This window comes from Sorex fumeus, unplaced genomic scaffold, assembly GCF_029834395.1.
Source record: "Sorex fumeus unplaced genomic scaffold, SorFum_2.1 ptg000054l, whole genome shotgun sequence".
Taxonomy (NCBI): Eukaryota; Metazoa; Chordata; class Mammalia; order Eulipotyphla; family Soricidae; genus Sorex; species Sorex fumeus.
This window is the reverse complement of record NW_026606111.1, coordinates 1174982-1196871: the sequence shown is the minus strand read 5'-3', so window position 1 is coordinate 1196871 and position 21890 is coordinate 1174982. Positions and strand designations below refer to the sequence as shown.

Here is a 21890-nt window from a genome sequence, read left to right as displayed (position 1 = left end):
CTTTGCCGTGCGGGCTCCAGTTCAGGAATTTCTACAGAAGGGTTTCCAGTGAGGAAGGCCCTTAAATTCAGGTGGTTTTAATTAGTACAGTCTGGGGAAAATCATGATCATCATATATAAGTTATTATTGGTTGTCATTTCCCAGGTCCATGGGGTTTACAGGAAAGAGGCTTGCTGGCTCCAGGCAGAAGCCCACACCGCCTATGGTCACTGCCTGGTCCAGCAATCATGACAGTTGTCGAGGGTGCACGGAGCCTGCACTGCCCATTGCACCTGGGCCAGAGGGAGAAATAAACATCAGGCTGTTGCTGCAGAAGAAACTCATCTCTCCTGGGCCATAAGAATCCAATCTGTTGGGGCTGGAGTGATAGTATAGCAGGGAGGGCTCTTCCCTCACATGCAGCTGACCCAGGTTCGATCCCTGGCATCCCATACGGTCCCCCGAGCACCACCAGGAGTGATCCTTGAATACAGTGCCAGGAGTAACCCCTGAGCATTCATCACCGGGTATAACCCAAAGACCGGAAAAAAAAATCCAATGTTTCTGCAAATAGCAACTTTAAATTTAAAATCATTCTTCTCAAACCAAGAAGAAATTGGATTTTTTTTGGCTCTTTTTTGGGGGGGCAGGGGAGGCGTTTTCGGGGCTTACTCCTGAACTGAGCTGAGCAATGACACCTGGCTGGTTCGGGGAACCTCAAGGATGTCAGGAATCAAACCTGGGTTGGCCGCACGCAAGGCAAGCACCCTACCTACCTGTTTTATTTCAGTCTTCCAAAGTGGTAATTTAAGTCAGTGGCAGACATGCACTCACGATGTTTTTAAGGCATCGGGAAATAAAACGAGTCTTTTAAAACTTGTCAAAATGGCAAAGCCATTCCACAGAGGGACACATGGTATGTTACAGGAGGTGAACTGTCTTGCTCTGTGGGTTTAAGTGAGCTTGTCAGCAGCCTGGAACAGCCCAGATGACAGAACTCCTGGAGACCCTGAAAGTCAGTCTTGAGATCCTTAGATCTGGCAATGGTTCAAAAGTGTGAACAGCCCAAGAAGACAGGTAGATTAGACTGTAACCATACTTAAAACTTTTGTGCTCACAGAAAGTTAAAGAGATGGGGCTAGAGCGATAGCACAGCAGGGAGGGCATTTGCCTTGCACGCAGCCGACCCGGGTTCAATTCCCAGCGTCCCATAGGGTCCCCAGAGCACCGCCAGGAGTAATTCCTGAGTGCAAAGTCAGGACTAACCCCTGTGCATCGTCGTGTGACCCCAAAAGCAAAAAAAAAATAGAGATAAAAAAGGAAGTTAAAGAGGGCAGGAGAAGGGCTTAAGGCACTTGCCTTGCATGCAACCCATCCTGATTCTATCCCTGGTACCGCTGTTCCACTGAGTACCACTGGCCGTGGCCGCAAGCCCAACCTCCCCTCATAAAAGAAAGAGACAAATAACTTTGGGGGGAAACATTTCCAACCGTGTAAGGGGCTGTCTCTAGAACAGAAGCAAGAGAATCTTACGAGCTCAAAACCGAGGCACCCTGCAAAGAAAAGTCCTTCTGTTTAGTTTTGTTCAGGGGTCACGCCCAGTGATACTTGGGGGTTACTCTGGGCAGAGCGTGGGGTGACACCTGACGGCTGCTGGGGCTGGGGGCACGGCAGACGCCCTGAGCTATCCTGTTCTGAATGACCTGATTGGACTTGACACTTCTCCAAAGAAGCTACGGGACTCAGCACGTGAAAAGTTCTGACGCGCGATTATTCCATCATCCCAGCAAGGTCTGGGGAGGACCCAGAGAACCCCCAAAACCTGCATCCACTGCCACATGGAATGGAAACCCATGGGGCAGGTCTCCCCGAGGTCCGCTGTAGAGTGATCACAGGACCTTAGGTCACTCTGAGGATTTGGCAATGCTCAGAGGCTACAGCTGATGCTGGCACGACCTGGCAAACACAGGCTGCATCTCTGCTGGAGAAGCGCGCTCCCTCCGCCCCCACCACAGCCCCTGGGCCTCTGCTTCCCCAGGGGGGTGACGGGGAGATGGGAGGAGAGCCATGGCTGGCAGGTGAGGCGTGGGGCAGGGGGGATGGGGTCAGACTGTTCTCTGTGTAGACGGTGACTGCATGTGTGGATGGACTGTGGACACTCCACTCCACCCAGGCAAGCTGTGCGGGGTGTCAAGTCTCGACAAAGCCATCAAATGCAAGAAGGAAGGGGAGAAGGTTGTAGAGACATGGGAGCACCCGCCAGGGGCTGAAGAGGATTCAGGAGGGGAAGCTGGGTCCTGCCACCCTGCTCTCGGCTGGGGCTGGGCCAGCTTTGCTTCCTGGGTCACCCCTGGAGTGGGCAGCAGGCAGAGGACACACAGGCCCTGTCGGGAGGCTGCTGGGAGCAGAGACAGGACAGGGGAGAGTGCGGAGCCATGCGACAATGACCCCCCAACCCCCAGGGCAGAGGCAGCTTCTGGAGGGCGTGGAGAAGCCTTGGCCCTCGACATGACACCCCCCCCCCCAGACAGCCCTGGACTCTGGGGCGAGTAGCCCTGGGAGGCCCTTTCATGGGCGGGGTCTCTTCAGTGCTTGCCGAGTAAGGGCAGAGGTGGGCTTGGGGGAGAGTCTCAGGCACCCCCAGCTGAGCTTAGGCGGGGAAGGTTCCGGGGGGGTCCTGACTCCTGGGTTCAGGTGGGAGTCCTGAGCCTCAGGCTCCACTTCCACAAAAGGGGATCTAACCCCTGTCGCCATCCTGGGCCACATCCTGCATGCTCTGGCCCAGTCGCCTGCCAACGCAGGGCCTGCGGCGGGGACCCAGGGATCGGGGGTCTGGCCTAGGCGTGAGCTCAGCCGGACAGCGCAGGCAGGATGTGGCCACTCATGTGCAGGCTCAGAGCCCAGATGTCAGTGGGTGTTTGTGCAGTAACAGGTTGGGGGTACCAGGATGGGGGAGAAATTCACTTGGCACCTGCATGATCTGGGTGAATGCACCCCCACCAGCCTGAGACCTCGCTGCAAGACTAACCAGCCCAACCAGTCGCCGCTCCCCAGTGGGATGGAGGCATGGGGTCACTGGGTGTGGGTGAGGGGCTCCGGCTGGTCCTGGTTTGGGGCTGATGTTCAGACCCGCCCTGACCTCTAACCTAGCAAAGTCAAAGCCGACTCTCGCTGAGAAGGGGGTCGGGAACCCCCAGGAATGGCCGGAGCCCTGGTCCTAGGCCAAGGGACTGGCCAGCCGAGAGCCCTCAGAGACACAGATGTGGGGTTTCAGAGGGGGCCTCGGTAGAAGGCGGGGGGGTTCACCCATGCATTGCAAGTGCCCACGCTGTGTGCCCGGGGTCTCAGGTCCCAGGTCACTGGGCCGGAAGCGTGCACAGGCAGAACCCCACTGTTGTTGCCTAGGAAAAACCTGGACAGGCCGGCTCATGCCCCTGGGAACTGGGCACCACTCTAAAGCCCTCCAGGGTGGTCCAAGTCACCCTGGGCAGGTGCCCTGGGCAAGGCAGGGCCCTCCTGTGTGTGTGTTTTGGGGGGGGGCTGCAACCATCACCACCTGGGCTCCCGATGGGAATCTGGTTCCAGCTCCCAGTCCAGTGCTCACCTAGTCTTGCAGCGGGACAGGAGGTGTGTCTGGCCACGCCCAGGGCCAGTGTCCATGGGAATGCAGGAAGGGCCTGGGCCCAGCCAAGCCTCGTGTCCACCCGAGCACAGTCTGGGCCACTCGACCACACACTCCCCCTCTGCTCCCGCCGCTCACTATTGTTTGGCTTTTGCTCCCGGAGTCACACCTGGTGGTACTCAGGGTCAATTCCTGGCCAGTGCTCGGAGCCACCCTGAGTGGTGCTCAGGGGACTGCGTGGTGCCTGGGCTCAAACCCAGGCACTCAGCCCACTCAGGGCTTGTTTTCTTGGTTTTGTTTTTCAGGATAGCACAGCGGTAGGGCATTTGCCTTGCATGCGGCCAGCCCGGCCGAGCTGGGTTCGATTCCTCCGCCCCTCTCAGAGAGCCTGGCAAGCTACCAAGAGTATCTCGCCCGCATGGCAGAGCCTGGCAAGCTACCCGTGGTGTATTCGATATGCCAAACACAGTAACAACAAAGTCTCACAATGGAGACATTACTGGGCCCGCTCAAGCAAATTGATGAACAACGGGAGAACAGTGCAGACAGTGCAGTGCGGTTTTTTGGGACACACCCAGTGGTGTTCAGGACTGACTTCACGCTCTGCGTTCAGGGGTCTCTCCTGGTGGGGCTCAGGGGACAGTATGGAGGGGGGCTGGGGATCGAACCCTTGTTGGCCCTGTGCAAGGCAAGCACCCTATTTGCTGTACTAACACTCTGACCCCTCCATGCAGTTTATCTGATGCAAGAGAAATGAGGCAGGGTCTCCGCCCAGATACAGCAAAAAGCATTGTCCTGGGGTCGGGCAGACAGCTGCCAGGGGGAAAAGGGAGACCCCACAGGCTGGGGGGGGGGCTGAGTCCCAACCATGGCATGGTAGGACCCTGGGTGTAATTCTGCAAGCCTCCAGCATAGCCCTGCTAAGTGGGATCCCCCCCATAAACCCAACAAAACAGACCACTGTCCTGCAGTTGTTACCCATTAAAGGGCACCTGGGCAGATGGTTCCTCTCTTCGGGGGCTGCTCACGGGCACCGGGTTCAAGCCAGGGTCCGCACCGGTCTGCATGTGGGGTCAGAGATGGCATCGGGGGCCCACGGTGCCTGCCCATGGCTCATGGGGAGTTTCAGACACCTCAGGTGCTAAACATCAGGGGGAGTTTCAGATACCTCAGGTGCTGCTGGGAAGGCCCCAGGGAGCACACAGCTGGCCACCCTCCCCCGCGGGACCCCCGAGCACACGCCAGTCCCTGTCACCCGCAGCAACTCTCACAGCTGCTTGGGGGCAATGGGAGGCCCGAGGCCTGGCCCAGCTCTGGCTTCCTGCTGCCCTCCAGGACACACGGACCCTCACTCTCCCATGCCGGGGCGGAGTACAGGATCCCCACGGCAAAGGGGGGGTCTCCTAGCACAAGTGGCGGGGGAGGGGCCCAGTGCCAGGACCACCCTCTGCTCTGAAACGCTCCGCTGCTGTCCTAAGGAGGGAATAAAGATTCAGACACCAGGTGAGCTGAGGAGGGGCGTGGGGGAGGGGGCTTCAGATGTGTCACAGCCACGGGTGGTGCTGGGGGGTCCTAGCCTCCACCCTGGGAAGGCTCCACTCACAATCTCTCTGGCCCAGGCCCCCCTCGCCCCACCCCAGGCTATAATAAAGAGAAACACCGCAGGCAAAGCCGCTTCAAGTCGGGCAGGCATTCTCTCTGTCTCAGTGAACCCCTGTACCTCCAGGACATGGACAGTGATGTCCCCTCCCCCACCTGACCTTAACCCCCAGCATCCCCGAGGTCAGATCTTTTCCTGTGAGCACTGAGGGAAGGGAGAGGAGAAGAGGATGAGGGTTCTGGGGTCCAGTGCCAGCACCCGAGAGGGAGAGAAGGGGTATGGCAGGAGTTGGGGGGAGGCTGAGGAGAGGCTGGGGCCAGAGAGATGGCTCAGTGGGCAGAGCGCAGGCTTTGCAGGTGAGAGGCCTGGGTTCGATCCATCATTCCTGGCATTGCATGGCTTCCTGAGCACTGCTGGGAGGGGACCCTGAGCAGGGAGTCGCCCCTGGTGTGGCCCACAATCCAAAGAAAGAAGGGAAGAAAGAACTGTATACAGTGTAGCTATATACTGTATACTGTGTAACTATATGCTGTATACAGTGTAGCTGTATACTGTATACTGTGTAGCTATATGCTATATACAGTGTAGCTATATACTGTATGTTGTGTAACTATACACTGTATACAGTGTAGCTATATATTGTATACTGTGTAACTATATCCTATGTACAGTGTACCATCTACGGTACATACTGGATACAATTGTGTGCCCCCTCAAGGCTTGGACAAGGAGATGGGAGACCCTGTGGGGTAGCTAGTGGTTCTGTGTCTACAGGATACACTCATGCCCGTGGTTCCGTGTCTACACAACACACTTGACACTCATGGTTTCTGTGTCCATGTAGTATAATTGAAGCTGCGAGTTCAACCCCCAACACCCACCCACAACAGCTGCCCCAGCCAAGGTGATCCCCAGAGCCGGAACCCAATGCAAACTTGGGTACACCCAGTGAGAGGGAGGGCAGACACCCCCACCCCACAACAACAGGAGGCGGCCACAGTGCGGGGGAGGCAGACGGGGCAGAGGAGTGAGTTCCGTGCCACAAAGAACCTACCCTGGCTGGGGTGGGGGGCCCCCCTTTGCCTCCCCCTACCTCCAGCAGCAGCCCGTGAGTGGCGGCTGATGGGCCCAATGGGAGGCCTTGCTGCTCTGTGGCAGAGGCAGAGAAACTGCGCAGCTCATGGTGGGCCTGGGGCGTTTTCTGGTGGGTGGTTTCCAGTGGGCATGATTTGGGGGGATTGGGATGCAATCTTGGCAGACTGGGAGAGACCAGGGCCAGTCAGATGGGCAGCCTCTTGTGCCAGTGAGGGGGCCCCCAAGGGACACTAGTGTACACTGGTGTACACTGGTTCCCTGCCCAGTGCCTTGCCCGTGGGAGCTCTGGGTTAGACCCTGGCCTGCGGCCACCTGCGCAGCACGTGTGACCCTGTGTGGCATGGGTGGCCCTTCCTGTGGTGTCTCTGGTCCTTCTGGGGCACAAGGCTCTCAGCTCGGCCCTGGACCCCTGGGCTGGCGGAGGGGGGTGAGTGTCAGGAGGGGGTGTCCAAATGGCCGCCTGGCTCTCGGGGGGGCCTGCCTGGAGACTGTGGTGTGTCCTCAAGACAGTTTCCTCCCAGGGGCCCTCAGGGGCTTCTGTCCCACAAGCCCCCTGCCCCAAGCAGTATGACACCAACTTGTGCACGGGTTCATGCATCCTGGCCCTGGCCCGCCAGTCAACCCAGGGCCAGGCAGAGTGTGAGACCAGGGACAGCGGGGATGGCAGGCTGCCCGCCAGGCTGCTCCGGCTGCACTGCCGTATCCCAGCAGGGGGCAAGGAGGCATCCACGGTGCGTAGCATGGAGCACTTGGCCAGGGGCTTAGCTAGCACAGTCAGACTGTGCATCTGTCCATGGGGAGTGGATAGGTTTCATACGATCCTGCTCCCTGCCATCCATCGATATCCATCCATCCATCCATCCACGACCCACCCCCCATCCACTATTAATCCACCACCCACCCACTCATCTGGATATTCATCCACCATCCACCCATTCACTGTCCATCTACCTATCCATCCATTACACACCTATTCACCCAGTGCCCACCATCCATTTACACACCCACTCACTGTCCGTCTCACCCTCCGTCCATCCACCCACTCACCTATTTATCCACCTATACACGCCCTTCCGTATCGTCCACCGTCCACCTGTCCACCCATCCACCGCCCATTAGGGACAAGTCCCCCCACACCTAACCCGCCCGTCACTGCGCTGATGTCCCCGACTGATTGTTCTTGACCGGCCCTTGTTCTCACACTCCGAGGCCTCCTAGTGGGGGGTTAAGTGCTCTACCCTCAGCCCCTGAGGCTCCTCCCTGTATTCCCAGCTGAGCCCGGAAATGCAGGTCTGACTCAGTGCCTCGGACCCCGCAGAGGCTTCCTGGAGGGGGAGAGAAAGGCTGTGTATCCCCCCTGTCGGGTTTGATGGGCCCTCACAGTGACACAGTGACACGATGACAATGGTCCCTTCCTCCAGCCCCTCGCCCCAAGCTCTCTCCTGCTGGCATGTTCTCCTCCTCCTCTCCCCCGCTTTATGGTGGGGGGACCCTGGTTCCTACAGAGACTTCAGAGGCATCTGAGAGGTTCGCGGGGCTCTCCGGGGGTGTGGGGTGCACAGGGCACACCTCCGTTTTGAGCATTTGTGGGATTCCAGCATGCGGCTGTCCCCCACCCCTCCCCGAATGCTGGTGAATAAGCTTCTAGAAGAAAGACCCCCGATGGAGAGAGAAGCAGGCACAGACCGCCCTGTGTGGGGTGGCACGGATGGGGGTCTCTAGGAGACAGTTCACGAGAACAGACCTGAGGGACCCAGGGCACCGCCTGGGCGAAGGCCCAGTGTGAGAAGCAGCTGTGGGGGAAGTGGAGGGTCAGGGCCTGGATCCCCTCCTTGAGGACACTGCTGGCCATCTGACTGTCTCGACTGCCCCCACCGAACAGGTCACCCCAAATGGCCCTTCCTCCCTGGGCTCCGCGGCTGGGCCGGCACCCAGGAAACACCCCCAGGCCTTTGTGGGTACATCATCACCACACGGACCCATGGGAGGAGGGTTGGGACAAAGAGCAGAGGAGGCTAGGAGTTGTGGAGATTCAAGGAGTGGAGGGGTCGTCTGGGGGGTATAGAGGTCCGGCAGACACTGAGTGCGGAGGCATCAGCCACCAGGCCAAGGTGTCTGCGCTGGCGGCGGCGGCTTGCTGTGGGGTGTTCGGGTCCTCATCTGGGAATAGGCCACCTGGCTGGTCATGTCCACACGGCCAGAAGGACCCAGCAGTGGACACACCCACCAGCCATTTGTGTCCAGAGTAGCACGTCACAGGTCTCAGGGCACTGATGTCACAGTTCCCCGGGCACCCGCGGGAACTGTGGGGACAAGGCGCCCAACCCTGTCCTGGGACTCCTGGCCCTGCCCTGTGGGTGTGACCACTGTGGAGGGGCCTGGGAGGGTCTCTCAGCCCCAGCAGCCACTGTGGATCCCGGCCACCCCCCACACGGCTACATCCCTGTGCTCACTCTGTCAGAGACCAGAGGCTGGAGATACATAGCCCTGGGGGCCCGGGGTAGGGGTGTCCCTGCTCCTGCCCAGGGTGGTTTTTTTCCAGGAGGAGGCGGTTGGACTAGGGGGCAAAGGAGCAAAAACCCTCCCTGCTGCGTTTGCCCCCAGACCCACCTACTTGCTGAGGAAGTGTCGGGTACCCTTACAGGCACCCTGACGCTTGCAGGCATGGGTAAGGGGTTGGCATGTCTGTGGGATTCTCTGGTCTTCAAGTCGCCCTTTGCGTTCTTCTCGTAAAGTTGGCTTTGGGGGGGATGGAGCAATAGCACAGCTGGGAGGGTGTTTGCCTTGTACGCGGCCGACCCAGGTTTGATCCCTGGCATCCCATATGGTCCCCCGTGCACCAACAGGAGTAATTCCTGAGTGCAGAGCCAGGAGGAACTCCTGATCATCGCCAGGTGTGACCCGAAAACAAAAAAAGCTGGTTTTGGGATCTATGAAGTTCCTGAGCTGTTGCTGGTCTGTGAAGCTGTGCATTATTTCTTCAAATCTGCATGAGAGTCCGGCTGGGTAAAGCATTCTTGGCAAGTCATTCATTTCACTGTGGTTTTGGTTTGTTTTTTTTTTTCTTTTTTTTTTTCACTATATCCCGCCACTGTCTTTGGGCCAGCGGGTTTTGTCCGGTAAACCAACCTGCCGGAAATCTTTAGGATGCTGCTCCAGACGTATCTTCCTCCTCTGAGCTTATGTTTTCCATATTCTACCTGTGGTCTTCATCGTTCTGATTAGGATGTGTCTGGGAGCATTTTATTTGGAGTTTATTTGGAGTTCTTTTCTTTTCGTGTTTTTTTTTTTTTTAAAGAATTAAGACAGTGATCAGATGTATTTATTTATTTCACGGTCACGGTCACGGTCCTCCCGTTGTTCATCGATTTGCTCGAGCGGGCCCAGTAACGTCTCCATTGGAGACTTTGTTGTTACTGTGTCTGGCATATCGAATACGTCACGGGGAGCTTGCCAGGCCTTGCCATGCGGGCGAGATACTCTCGGTAGCTTGCCGGGCTCTCCGAGAGGGGCAGAGGAATCGAACTCAGGTCGGCCATATTGGCTGTGTGCAAGGCCTTACTGCTGTGCTATCACTCCAGCCCCTTTATTTATTTATTTATTTTGCATTTTGGGTCACACCCGGCGATGCACAGGGAATTACTCCTGGCGGTGCTCAGGGGACCATATGGGATGCTGGGAATCGAACCTGGGCCGGCCGCATGCAAGGCAAACACCCTCCCCTCTATGCTATTGCTCCAGCCCCTATTTGGAGTTCTTTTAGCCCTGGATCTGGAAGCATGCTCTGGGAACATCTCAGCAACGACGGCGCGGACCGTGGTTTCTTCATCAGGGTTGCCTTCCTGGCCTCTGGGGTCCCGACGATTCTTATGCTGTTCCTCTTCATTGCATCCCAAAGTTCTTTTCAACTGTACGTTTATTAATTTTTTTTTTTGGAACCATACTCAGCAATGCTCCGAGATTCCTCCTGGCTCTGCACTCAGGAACCACTTTTGGTGGGGCTTGGGGGAGTCACGGGGGATGAGGGGAACGAACCTGGGCTGGCTGCATGCGAGGCGTCTGCTCTTCCCGCTGTACTGCCTTCCCAGCCCCCGTTCGGTCTCAGTCCTTTTCCTATCTTCTGCTGTCTGGAGGTTTTCTGCACCTCACCTAGGAGCTCTGAGACTGCCCCCAGCAGCTGCCGCTCTGCTGAAGCCTTCCCGAGTGTTCCATTTTGCTACTGCGGCTTTTCATAGTTCTATCACGTCTCTTTGTAGTTTGCTCGTTCCTGCTCTCAGATCCGCTTGCAGGGAAACGACCATCCTTGAGAGATCACCCAACGGCTGTTACCCGGACCACAGTCTGCCCTACCCGCCCCCATGCAGGGCTCTGTGGGGTCCTGCACCGTGCTGCCATGGTTCCTTTTGTGGTCTGGGGGTGACATCTTCCAGGGGGCCTGTGGGGTCGCTGCCTGGGGGAGGGAGACTGTCTTGGCCACCACTTCAGGGGGACACAGGGCTGACTTCAGACCCTCAGGGGTAGCCAGGACACGGGGCATAGCTGCCTGGTATTTGAGGAGGGGTCTGGTCATTTCCTGGGCAGGTGGGGGAGGGTACAGCCTCGGGACACGCTGGGGCCCACTTTCGGGGACCACGGGGGGGGGCAGTGGGCACACTCAGCCTTGGTTTGGGCGCTGGCTCGTGTCTGGGGGCCTGAGGGCCATCTGCATAGGGTGTGATATCTGCACGGCATTCTGGGCAAATCAGTTTGTTCCCACACTGGACAGACCTCTGGCTCTATACCCCAGCGGGCAGCAATGGCAAGTTTGTCTTTGGCATTCAGACTAAGTACAGGTGCCCCTTGGGCCTAGGGACCGGGCAGCTGTTCTGGGGGGGCCCCACCCTGGCCACTGCACAGATGGGAGGGCTCACCAGAGTTTCCCCACTTGTGGCATAAGGGGCAGAGATGGTGTGACCGGAGCAGAGAGAGGGGTGCCCCGGACTGTGGCGGGGGTGGCTCTGTGCTCAGGCCCCCTTGGCACGGGCCGACCTGGAGGCTCTCAGGCCCTTGCTCCCTGCTGCCTGCAGGCCTGGCCCACGGCAGTGACCCCAGCTCACCCTCTGTCCTGCCACCCCTGGCCCCACTAGTGCTTCTCACCAGGCGCTCTCTGTTCCTCTCCAGCTAAGAGCCTCGCCCCTCTCCCTCTGTCTCCCTCCTCCTTCTCTCTCTCCCTCTCCCTCTCTCTCCTCCCTCCCTCTCTCCTCTCTCTCCCTGCTTCTTTCCTCTCCCTCCCTCTGTCCGCCCCCCCCCCTCTCCCCTCTCCCTTCCTCTCTCTTTCCCTCCCTTTCCCTCTCTCTCTCCCTCCCTTCCCCTCTCCACATCCAATTGTGCTCCACAGACTGCCAATGCAGTGCTCAGGGCCCACTCTCAGCAGTTCTCAGGGATTGCGCCCACCACCCGCTAAGCCTCACCCCAGCCCTTTGGGCCACCCCATTGTCTCCCTCCATCTCTTCCCAGCTCCGATTCTGCCCCCCCCCCACCACCCAGGGCAGCCCATGGCCACCCTCTCTCCATTATGAGAGTCACACACGAGGCGGGAGGCCGGCCTGTGCCCAGCGCTGCTGGTGACCAGGACATCATCCTCCGGGGCCACCTGGACAGCCCCAGGCCAGCAGTGGCGTCTGTCCAGCCCCGTGACTTTCGATTCCTCCCCGCCCTTTCAGACCCTGGACTTAACATTCTAGTCACACGCCCACAGCTAAAAAGTCAGAACAACAGGACAGCAGGGAGGACTGTCCTGACCTGGCCTCAATCCCCAGAACCCCCTGTGGTCTCCGGGGCAGCACCAGAGCACAGAATCAGGAGTAACCTCTGAGCCAAGCGTGGCCCAAAAAAACAATAAAGAAAAGAAATTCTCCCTCTGCTGGGCCTCTCCTTGGCTTAACATGTTTCTGTGCTTCAGAGGCCAATTGTGACTTAGCCAAAACCAGTCTTCTGCCCCGGCCCCCTCCATACGGAGCCCACCAGCAGGCTCCCACTGTCCCCCACTGGAGAGCACACCGAGGGTCTTTCTGGAGGTGGTGGGCGCAATGAGCCTCCCGTACAGCAAAATGTGGCCTTGGAAATAGGAGCCGGGCCTGGAAACTGGGTGCTCAAAGCTTGTGGCTGCCAAGACCGTCCTCAGGACCAAATCCCAACATCCTGCCCGGGTGGGCGGGCTTCTCACCCACCGCCCCTGCCTGGGGCTCCTTTCCTCCTCAACTCTCCTTTGCCGCAACATCTTTCCTGAGAGCACTTCGGGCTCCTCTGACTGTCCACGAGGCGCCCGCCACTCCCAGCCACCAGCCCCCCCCGCCCCCACCCCGACCCTCCATTTCCTATGTGGAGGTGGGAACACGCATCGCTGAGGTGGTGGTGGCAGAGGGACCAGAGTCGCCAGCATGCTCCAAGAGACACACAGGGTATGGGACACACACAAGAACAGCTCCGGAGTCTGCAGGGGACGGTCCACCTCGAGTTGATGGCGGGCTGGGGGTACTGAGGGCAACCAAAGACCCTCAGACCCGGAGTCCCCCTGGATACTGTCTCCACCCTCACCCCCCGAGAGAAATCTGAGCTGGCTGGTTCCTGGAAGGAGAAGGGGCTGAGAGGGGACCTGAGTTCCCCCGAGACTGTGACAGAATGTTCCAGAAGGAGGGCGGGGAGACGAGAAGGAGCCCCAGAGCCAGTCCAGGAAGGCACCTGCCATGCACACGGCTGGCCTGGGTCTGTCCCTGGCACCCCAGACGATCCCCTGAGCCCCGCCAGGAGTGAGCCCAGAGTACAGAGTCAGGAGCCGGCTCAGCCATCGGGGAGGACGCGCTGCACCTCCTTGGCATCTTGCTGGGCAGCTGTCCATGGAAGAGGAGGTCAGTGTCCTCAGCGCCTGGGGTCCCCCCACTTCCCTGCTGCCAATGCGCCATCTGCGTGGAGCCTACACGCCTGAAAGCACCATCGAGACCACAGCGGCGTCTGGCCCCGAGCCAGCTCCCGGCGCCCCCCCACATCCCCCCACAGTCCCAGGCCTCTCTGTCCCCATGGCATGGCCTGAGCCCGGCACGTGGAAACCGACCCCCCATTCTCTACGGCCCCCTTGTCTGCCCTGGGCACTGGCCAGCCCACTCTCCCCCCATACAGCCACGCTGGGCTGAAGGGACCCCCCTCCTCGATCGGCACATTCACACAGCAGCTCAGTGGGACCCCCCCGTGACTCCCCACGGGGGGGGGCTGGCTCAGACTGCAGGGGGCCTAGGGGCCCTGGGTTGTACACCCTCCCCAAACTGCAGCTCTTACGCAAGAGGGAAAGGAAGGAGTGAGGCCCGCGGCTGAGCCAGGCTGGGGGGCTATGGGGGGGGGGACATCTCCTTCGACTTTCAGGCCTATTCAGGCTCCTGTCACAGCCCAGAGGACTGGAGGCGACTTCTAGGAGGACAGGAAGTGGACTCCACAGGGGTCAGCTGCCTCGTGGGCTGGAGTTGGGATTCCACACGGGGCAGCTGGTGGGACATCCCTGGGACCCCTCGAACAGCTCCAGGAGGCAAGGCCTGGAGAAGGGAAGAGGTCAGGCACCCCGCCCCACGGAGCACAGACCTGGGGCAGAGCAACACGGGCCCAACCTGCACCCCCTGGGGGGCCCCACAGCCTCCCGTGGGTGTCTGATGGCTCTGATGCCCTTCTCCCGGGCAGTGGCCCCGATGCCTACATCTCTCTTCGCTGCCCCACACAGGCTGACTCGGCTCAGAGGGACCTCGTCCACACTTGGGGAGCCCAGGGGGACCTCAACTACTCCAGGGAGCCCAGGGAGACCTCGTCTATACCCAGGGAGCCCAGAGGGACCTCTTCCACACCCAGGGAGCCCCGAGGGACCTCGTCCACACCTGGGGAGCCTGGGGGGACCTCGTCCACACCCAGGGAGCACGGGGGAAACCTTGTCCACCACTGGGGAGCCCGGAGGGATCTCATCTACAGCTGGGGAGCTTGGGGGGACCCTGTCCACATGTCTACATCTGGGGAGCTCGGAGGGACCTCGTCTACACCCAGGGAGCTCAGGGGGACCTCGTCCACACCCGGGTCTCCCCCTGCCTGACCTGGTGGTCCAGTCTAGGCACTTCCAGGGTCCACTGCAGGGAGCCTGCAGGGTGGGGCAGGGTGCCTGGGAGCTCTGACCTCAACCCAGTCCAGGGTAGATCAGATCGTTTCCAGGTAAAGGAGGGGCCCCCTGATAAACACCCTGCTTCAGGGATGGGGAATGCCCGAGGAGCCCCCACTCCCCGCTGTGACCCTGCGTCCAGCACTGGCCGTGAGCGCACGCCTAAGCCCAGGCCCAGAACTGCTGGGAGAACTGTCCACAGCTGCAGACGGAGGGCGGGGCTGCAGAGGCGGGGCTGAGGTGACACTCACCAGAGGCTCTCCCCAGTCTCCAGGGGAACCTGTGTCTGGCTGGGACACGCCCGCTGTGTCCCCAAATGCACCGCAGACCCCCTGCAAATGTCGGCGGCGGGGGGGGGGGGGGGGGGGGAGGAACACATGCTAAATCTGGGCCCGTGGGGGAGCACTGGCGAAGGGGTTCCGGGAGTGTTCGGCCAAACACCGCCCCCGCCCCATCCCCTCGGCTCCCTGCAGTTCCTTCGCCTCCCGGGGCGGCTGCTGCCCCTGTGACGTGACGTCCGGAGGGTCGCCGCCTCCCAGCAGCCAGCCTTTCGGAGCGCTCCAGGACCGCGCCGCGCGGGGGTGGGGGTTGCCGCCCCCTCCCCGCCTCCAGTCTGCGTCCCGCCGAGATGCAGGCGCTGAGCGCGGGGCGCGGCCCCGCGGGACCCGGTTCCGGGCCGGGCGAGCGCGCTCCCCTCCGCAGGGGCCCCTGCAATGCAGCTGCGCGCGCCGTGCCCGCGCCCGCGCCGCCGCCGCCGCGCCCCAGTTTGCGGCACCGCAGTCCCCCCCCACCCCCGCCCCTGCCCGCCCCGCCCGCCGCGGCTGCAGCCCGCAGGGGGACCGCGGGGAGAGGCCCGGCTGAGTGCCCCTCCCAGCACAAGGCTCCTCGCCAGCGCCCAGACGCGCCCCCGCCCCCCGGCTGGGCTGCGCACGGCCCACTCGGCCCGGCGCTGGCCCGCCGGGGGACCTGCTCCCCGCCCCCCACTCCCGCAGCGGCTGCTGGGGAGGGGGGGTTCCGGCGCGGGCTGGCCCTCCCCCAGGTCCTGGCATCACACAAAAGGACTGGGGGTGTTTGTTATGTTGCAAAGCTGCATAGCCACACACACACTCACACACACACACACCCTATGGCCCTGTCACAGAGCCCCACATTCTCTGTCCTCCCTGGGAGGCCACCTGGTCAGTCGAGGAAAGCCAGGGCCTCTGCTGCCCAGCTGAAACCAGACTCCTGGGCACCAGCCCTTCTCGGCTCCAGAACGCTCAGCTCGCCCTGCCCGGCCCTGCCAGGGTCCAGGTGCCCGCGGTGCTCTGAGAACACACCAGCTGCCCCCGATTATGATTATTCCTCAACCTTCATCAGCCTCTGGGTGAGGCGGCCGCAGAGGGCCACGGGGTGGGGCCGAGGACCCCCCCCCCCACTCCTGCAGTGGTGAGGTCTTGGGGCGGGGGGGTGGGGCCCAGAACCAGAGCCTGGTGCTCTGGAGGGAACCCTGGGAAGACTCCCCTGTCCACAGCCACGACTCTGGCCCAGCATCTCCAGCCACGGGGGGTCCAGGTGGCACTGCCCAGGGCAAGCGGGAGGTGAAGGTGCCGCCGGGGACTGGACACCCAGCCAGGGGCAGCCCCCGCTGGACACGTCAATGACTTGACGGTTTGAGGACCTGGGGAGAGGCTGGGATGGCGGCACGGGGTCTCCACTAGGGAGGCTGAGGTTCCACCGCCATCACATGTACTCAGACACAGTCTCCAAGAGACCCTCCTGGATCTGGCCCTCCCCCCAAGGCCCCGCCTCCCCCTCCCCCCTGGTCCCAGCAGGCCCCAGGGGACCTCTGCGCCCTCCTGCCTCATACCCTGTCCACCAGGCGCCCGGGCGGCCCTTACCGTCCAGGGACAGCCAGTCATGCTGGGACGACGGGAGCGTGGGCAGTGCCCGCGCCTTGTACTCGAACACCACTGAATTGGAGATGATCTGGTTGTTGAAGGCAACTTGTAGGGTCACGAGGCCCGTGTCGTGGGCTGCAAGTAAGAGGAGCGTGGTCAGGCCAGGGCAGCACAGGGATGGCTCAGGCCCGTCCCACCACCCTGCTCCAGGTCCCCCGTGCTTCCAGGCTCCACACCCCAGCGCTGCTGCTTCCAGAACCTTCTCTGAACCTGAGACTCCCGCCGGCACCTTCCTCTGTGCTCCTGCTGGCCCCTGTGTGTCCCCCTTCCCCCACCCCCCGCCCCTTCTGCCCTGCTCCGTGTCGCCTCTCCCAGGCCCCTGTGTCTGTGTCACGGTTTCCTCCGGGCCTCTCCTGGCTGCCTTAGTGGCATCCCGTGTATTTTTAGAAGTCCAGGCTCCCCGGCGTGGGCACGCGCTCCAGCCGGGTCTCTGCGGTGCCACACGCAGCCAGGAGAGTGCCCGGAGAGCCTTGGGGCCAGGCAGGGGGACAGAGCCTTCTCCCGCCCCGCTGGGTCCCACTCTGCTCGGGGGCTTCTGCTGCGATCTTCTGCTGGGGGGGCTGTGGCCTGCAGAATCAGCGGGCCAGGGTGGGCTGCCGTGCCCCACCAGCCCTGGTCTGGGGGGGGGTGTGGCGGATGGCGGAGGTTTGTGTCTCGGGCCCGGCTCCTCTGGAACGCTGGACATGGGGGGCCCAGGCCCTTCTGGGCCAGATAACTGGGGGATCGAGTTACTCTTGCACTGCTGGTCTTCAGAAGCTTCCAGACCTGCAGGCCAAGTGGGCCGGTCCCAGGGCGGCTTCCCTGTACGGATGGAGGTCCCATGCCAGCCCCTGCCTCCCCATGAGAACGAGGTCCCATGACCTGCTTTCTTCGCCCAGGGACCCTCTGCTGGTGGCCCCAAGCAGAGTCAACAGGCCTGGGGGGGCACCTCTGGGGAAAGCCCGACACCCCCCGAGGTTCCGACCATACTCGGGTTCTCAACAGGAAGAGCTGTGGGCAGTGCCTCTGGCCTGGCCTCCTGGGGGCCAGCTTACACCCTTGCCAGTTCCTGGCGCTCCCAGGGACCCCCTCTCCCAGCCTGCCTCACCTGGACATCTCCCTTATACTTCCTGGATGGGGTCTCTGCGCTCCCTGCCACAGGGCCTTTGCATTTCTGGTGTGAGGTTGCTGCATTTCCTGCATGGGGTTCTAGCTCTTCCTTTTTTTGTGGGGCCTTTGCATCGCCTGCCACCTTCCTGCCATGAGGCCTTTGCACTTCCTGCCACAAAGTCTTTGTCCTTCCTCAGGGGTCTTTATACTTTGTGCTGTCACTGTCTGTCACTGTCCTCCCGTTGTTCATCGATTTGCTCGAGCGGATCCGGTAACATCTCCATTGTGACACTTGTTACTGTGTTTGGCATCTGTGGCCCTGTGCATTTCCGGCCACCCTGTCTGGGGGATGGGGGGGAAATGCTCCCAAGCCCCAGGCCCCTGGTGACATTCCCACAAGCCAGCGTCCTGGTTGTGGCGCTGCCTCTGGCTGCAGGCCTGTCCTCAGCACCTCTCCGCCTGGCCCTGAGGCCAGCGCTGGCATGCCGCGGCCACCTGATACCCTTTCGCTGGTTTTCATTTCAAATTTCCTCTTTGCGTTTGGGCGGCCTCTCGGGAATCCGGCGGGCAGCGCCACCAGCCAAGTCTTTCATGGGGCTCCTGGCCCCTCTTTGCTGCGGCCCTGCCCACACCCGGCACGCAGCGCCCCATGGGGTGTGCTCTGTCAACCACGGGGCCCCTCTGCCGCGGCATGCTGGGTAGGCTCAGCCTGGGAGAGCTGGGGTCCGCTCCGGGCTTGGGGGCTTGGGGCGGGGACTCAGCCTGGGAGAGCTGGGGTCCGCTTTTGGGGCTCAGGGCGGGGGTGTGAAAGAGCTGGGGTCCACTCATGGCTCGGGGTGGGGACACGGGAGAGCTGGGGTCCACTCGGGGCTCAGGGCTTGGGACGGGAGAGTTGGGGACCATTTGGGGCTTGGGCGAGTCTCCCTCTCGGGTTTGCTTGGGCGGATGCTCTGGGCTTCGGGTTGGACGCACAGGACACGCTGCTCCCGGTGGCCCCCAGCCCACTCCCTGGCCTGTCCCCTCCTGCCCCTCCCAGACAGGCTCATGTGGTCTCAGTCTGGGAGGGCCTGTCTTCGAGCTGCAGCTCCCTGAACCCTGGGGAGACGCAGGCCCCCACCAGACCAGCTGCCCTTGGAGGGTCGGAGAACGGGGCTCAGGTGAGGCGGCGTCCAGGTACATTAATGGCCCATTTCCAGGCCAGGCTGTCGGTGACCGGGGGACAGCTGAACGACAGGCGACTCTGGGCCCGTCCCTGCCCCAGAAAGGTGGCAGAGCCTGAGCTGTGGGCACGGCGCTGGGGGCCCCCGGTCAGCCTGGGCATGTGGCCGGGGGTGACAGCGGTGGCAGTGACCTTGTTTGTCTGAAAGCTGACCTCTCACCCTGCCTTACCGCCTCACCTGCAGACCCCCGGGCAGCCACGGCCAGTCCTGGTGTCAGGCCCGGCTCCCCCAGGACCCACCGTGTCCTGTCCCCTCCATAGCGCCCGAGTCCCCCTTTCCCCCCCGCACCACGGCCGCTCACCTGGGCAGTAGCAGCGCAGCACCCCGGGCTGGATGAGGGAGGCGGGCACCGAGGCGTGGTCGAACAGGCAGCTGTAGTTGCTGCCCGCCTCCTGCCAGGGGCCCGTGATCAGGACCTTCACTCCGCCCTGCAACGAGATGGAGCCGCGAGTCAGCCCCACCCCGGGACGGTGTGCCCACCCAACCCCCCAGAACCTCAGTAGCCCCCCCCGGGGGGAAGTGTGGGGCGAGACGGGCCAGAGGGGCACCGGAGTGTCCCCCAGGGGGAAGTCCCAGCTGCTCGTGTGGGGGTAGCAGGGCCAGGGAGCCAAGGAAGAAGATTCCAGAAAGGCTGAGTGGGGCGAGGATCAAGGTGGGACAGGGCTGGGGTGGGGAGTCCACCAGCTAGGGCCACTTCCTTAATGCCCCCCACATGTGGCTCGGGGGGCTTATCGCCAAGAGAGGCTGCAGCGCCCTGCCCCCAGGCCTCGAGTGGGGGGTGTCAGAAGCTCTTGCTCAGCTCCAGGGCAGAGACCCCCAAACCCAGGCCCCCTCCCACTCCAGACACAGGGAGCAAAAACGGGAAAGCGAAGGGACTCTGGGGTCAGCAGGGGGTCCCATCCCCGTGTTCCCTCTCTCTCTGGTGGGGTCCTGTCCCCGTGTTCCCTCTCTCTGGTGGGGTCCCATCCCCGTGTCCCCTCTCTCTGGTGGGTGCAGTGCTCCCCTCTCTCCCAGCGCTGGGGTGGAGAGCCGGAGAATGATGAGGGGCTGGGCTTGGCATGCCCGCCCACGCTGGGGCCCACACTGAGCAGCCCCCAGCCCCATCCCATCCCTGCCTGGGCACGGTGGCAGGAGGGGCTGTTTCTGGAGTGCCCAGGCTGGCCGCTGTCCCCGGCCTGCGGGGGTCAGCCTGAGGTGGCCTGTGAGGACAGCTCTCGCGTGCCCGAGTCATTGCGCCCGGGGGCCGGGAAAGGTTGGCAGCCTCCCCTGCTGGTGCCCATGGTCCTGAGGGGACAGTGTGGGGGGCAGCCTGCCGGGGTGCTAGTGAGGACAAGCCAGGCTGGCCAAGGTCCCCACCCTAGGCCCGGCGGGGGGTGGGGGAGGGGGCAGCTTTGGGGAACCAGGCGCTGCAGAGACCGCAGAACACCTCGGAGCGTCTCCATGGAAACGCCGCAGAACTGCGCAGCCTGGGCACGGTTCCCATGGCAACGGCTGCAGGGCCTGAGTGGGCTGTGACGCAGGCGCCTGGGTGAGGTTGGGAGGCAGCGCCTCTGCGGGCGCCAGGCACCGTGCCACCTCGGGTCTCTGCCCGCCACCCACCAGCCCAGACCTGGGGTCCTGAGTGTGTCTGTATGTCTGTGTCCTGTGTGTGCAGGCGTGCCCGAGTGTGTGCGTATGTGTGCCTGTGTCTGTATGGATACGTGCATGTGTGTGTCTGCGGGAGTGTGTATGTGAGTACAGACAAGTGTCTGTGTGCGTCCACGTAGGTACCAACGTACATGTGTGTCTCTGTGAGCATGTATGTCTGTGTAGAGTGCCTGTATGGTTGCCCGTACGCGTGCGGGCAACCTGTATACATGTGTGTCTCCGTGTGAGTGTGTGTGTCTACGAGAATGCATATATGTATATGTGAGTGCATCTGCAACATGTGTGTCTATGTATGTCTGTGTGTCCGTATGGTGTGTGTATATGTGTGCATGCATGAATGGACGTGCAGACACGTGTCTCACGCACACACGCATGTGTGTGTGTGTGTATGTGTGTGTGTGCTGTGTCTGAGTGTGACCTGCTACAGACAGACCTGATGAGGCAGCCTGAGAACCCCCTCACAGGGCCTGGGAAGGAACGCTGAGGGGAAGCCGCCCCCACCTCTGCCAAGTGGGTGTCTGGCACCCAGGGTTTCCGGGCTGGGTGCGCCAAGAGCTGTTGGCTGGACCTCCCCCACAAAGGGAAGGGCTGGGGGCACCGTCTGCCCTGTGCTGGGTGGGTGCTGAGACCTGGGGGCCGCGGGTGCCAGTGCGGGCGGCCCTCTGCAGTGCCAACCCTACCAAGCCCAGCTGCTTTTGTCTCCCGGGGCTGGAAGCGTCTGGAAGCCGGCGGGCCACTCCTCCTCTCTCCCGTTCCCATGGTGCCCCCGTGTGGCTGACGGCCGCACCCACATATCCTCCGCCAGGAGCCTGTTTAGGGATGGAGGCGGCCCCCACCCAGCCGCTGGGACGCGGGCCCCTGGTCTTGGGGCAACCCCTGCCACCCCCTGTACCAGATTCTGAGTCACAAGAACCAGGCTTTGGAGTGTCCCCGGACCGGCCCCTCCTCCTGGTCCCTCTCCTCACCCTCCTGGGAGCCCGGTCAGGGCAGCGCCCAACAGCGTCCCTGTGTGGGAGGGGCAGAGCTGGGCCCTTAACCAGCACCTCCTGTCACAGCAGGGGCAGGGCCAGGCAGACGGCTCGGCCAGGCCCCGGCATGTGGCCACTTGGGTGGCCGTCGGGCAGGTTGGGCGCTGCTCTCTCAGCCCCCAGAGAGGAAGGGGTGCAGGTATATCACAGGGCCCTCCTGAGGCCACCTGAGGCGAGCCCCCAAGGCCCCTGGGCTCACCGGGGATGGACGGGAGGGGACGCTTGCCTCAAGCTGGCCCCGTATGGCCCAATCTGTACCTTGACCCCTCGTTTCTATGTGGGGAAACTGAGATACATCACCAGGACTGGCCTGTGGGGGCTCCGGGATCCTGGCCCATCTCTTTGGGGGACCGAGAGGTCAGAGATGCTGACACTGGCTCAGAGACACAGCCCAAGCCGTGGTCCCTGTCCAGCAGCCGCTGACCCGGATCAGGAGGGGTCTCTGGGGTTTCTGCATGGCCTGGACAGTCCTGTGAGATGGTGGTTCTCTTGGGAGGCACCC

At 61.9% G+C, this 21890-nt stretch overlaps 1 protein-coding gene across 7 annotated transcripts in view; it reads right to left on the bottom strand.

The window, feature by feature from the left end:
- CAMTA1 (calmodulin binding transcription activator 1) overlaps positions 1–21890 on the bottom strand; it is a 544421-nt gene that overhangs the window by 37460 nt on the left and 485071 nt on the right. For all 7 annotated transcript variants that reach the window (XM_056125179.1, XM_056125175.1, XM_056125178.1 and 4 more), the window contains 2 exons: positions 19015–19141; positions 16345–16479 (listed from right to left, as the gene is read on the bottom strand). In XM_056125179.1, the coding sequence (XP_055981154.1) occupies positions 16345–16479; positions 19015–19141 (262 nt within the window). The remainder of the gene's footprint in view (positions 1–16344; positions 16480–19014; positions 19142–21890) is intronic.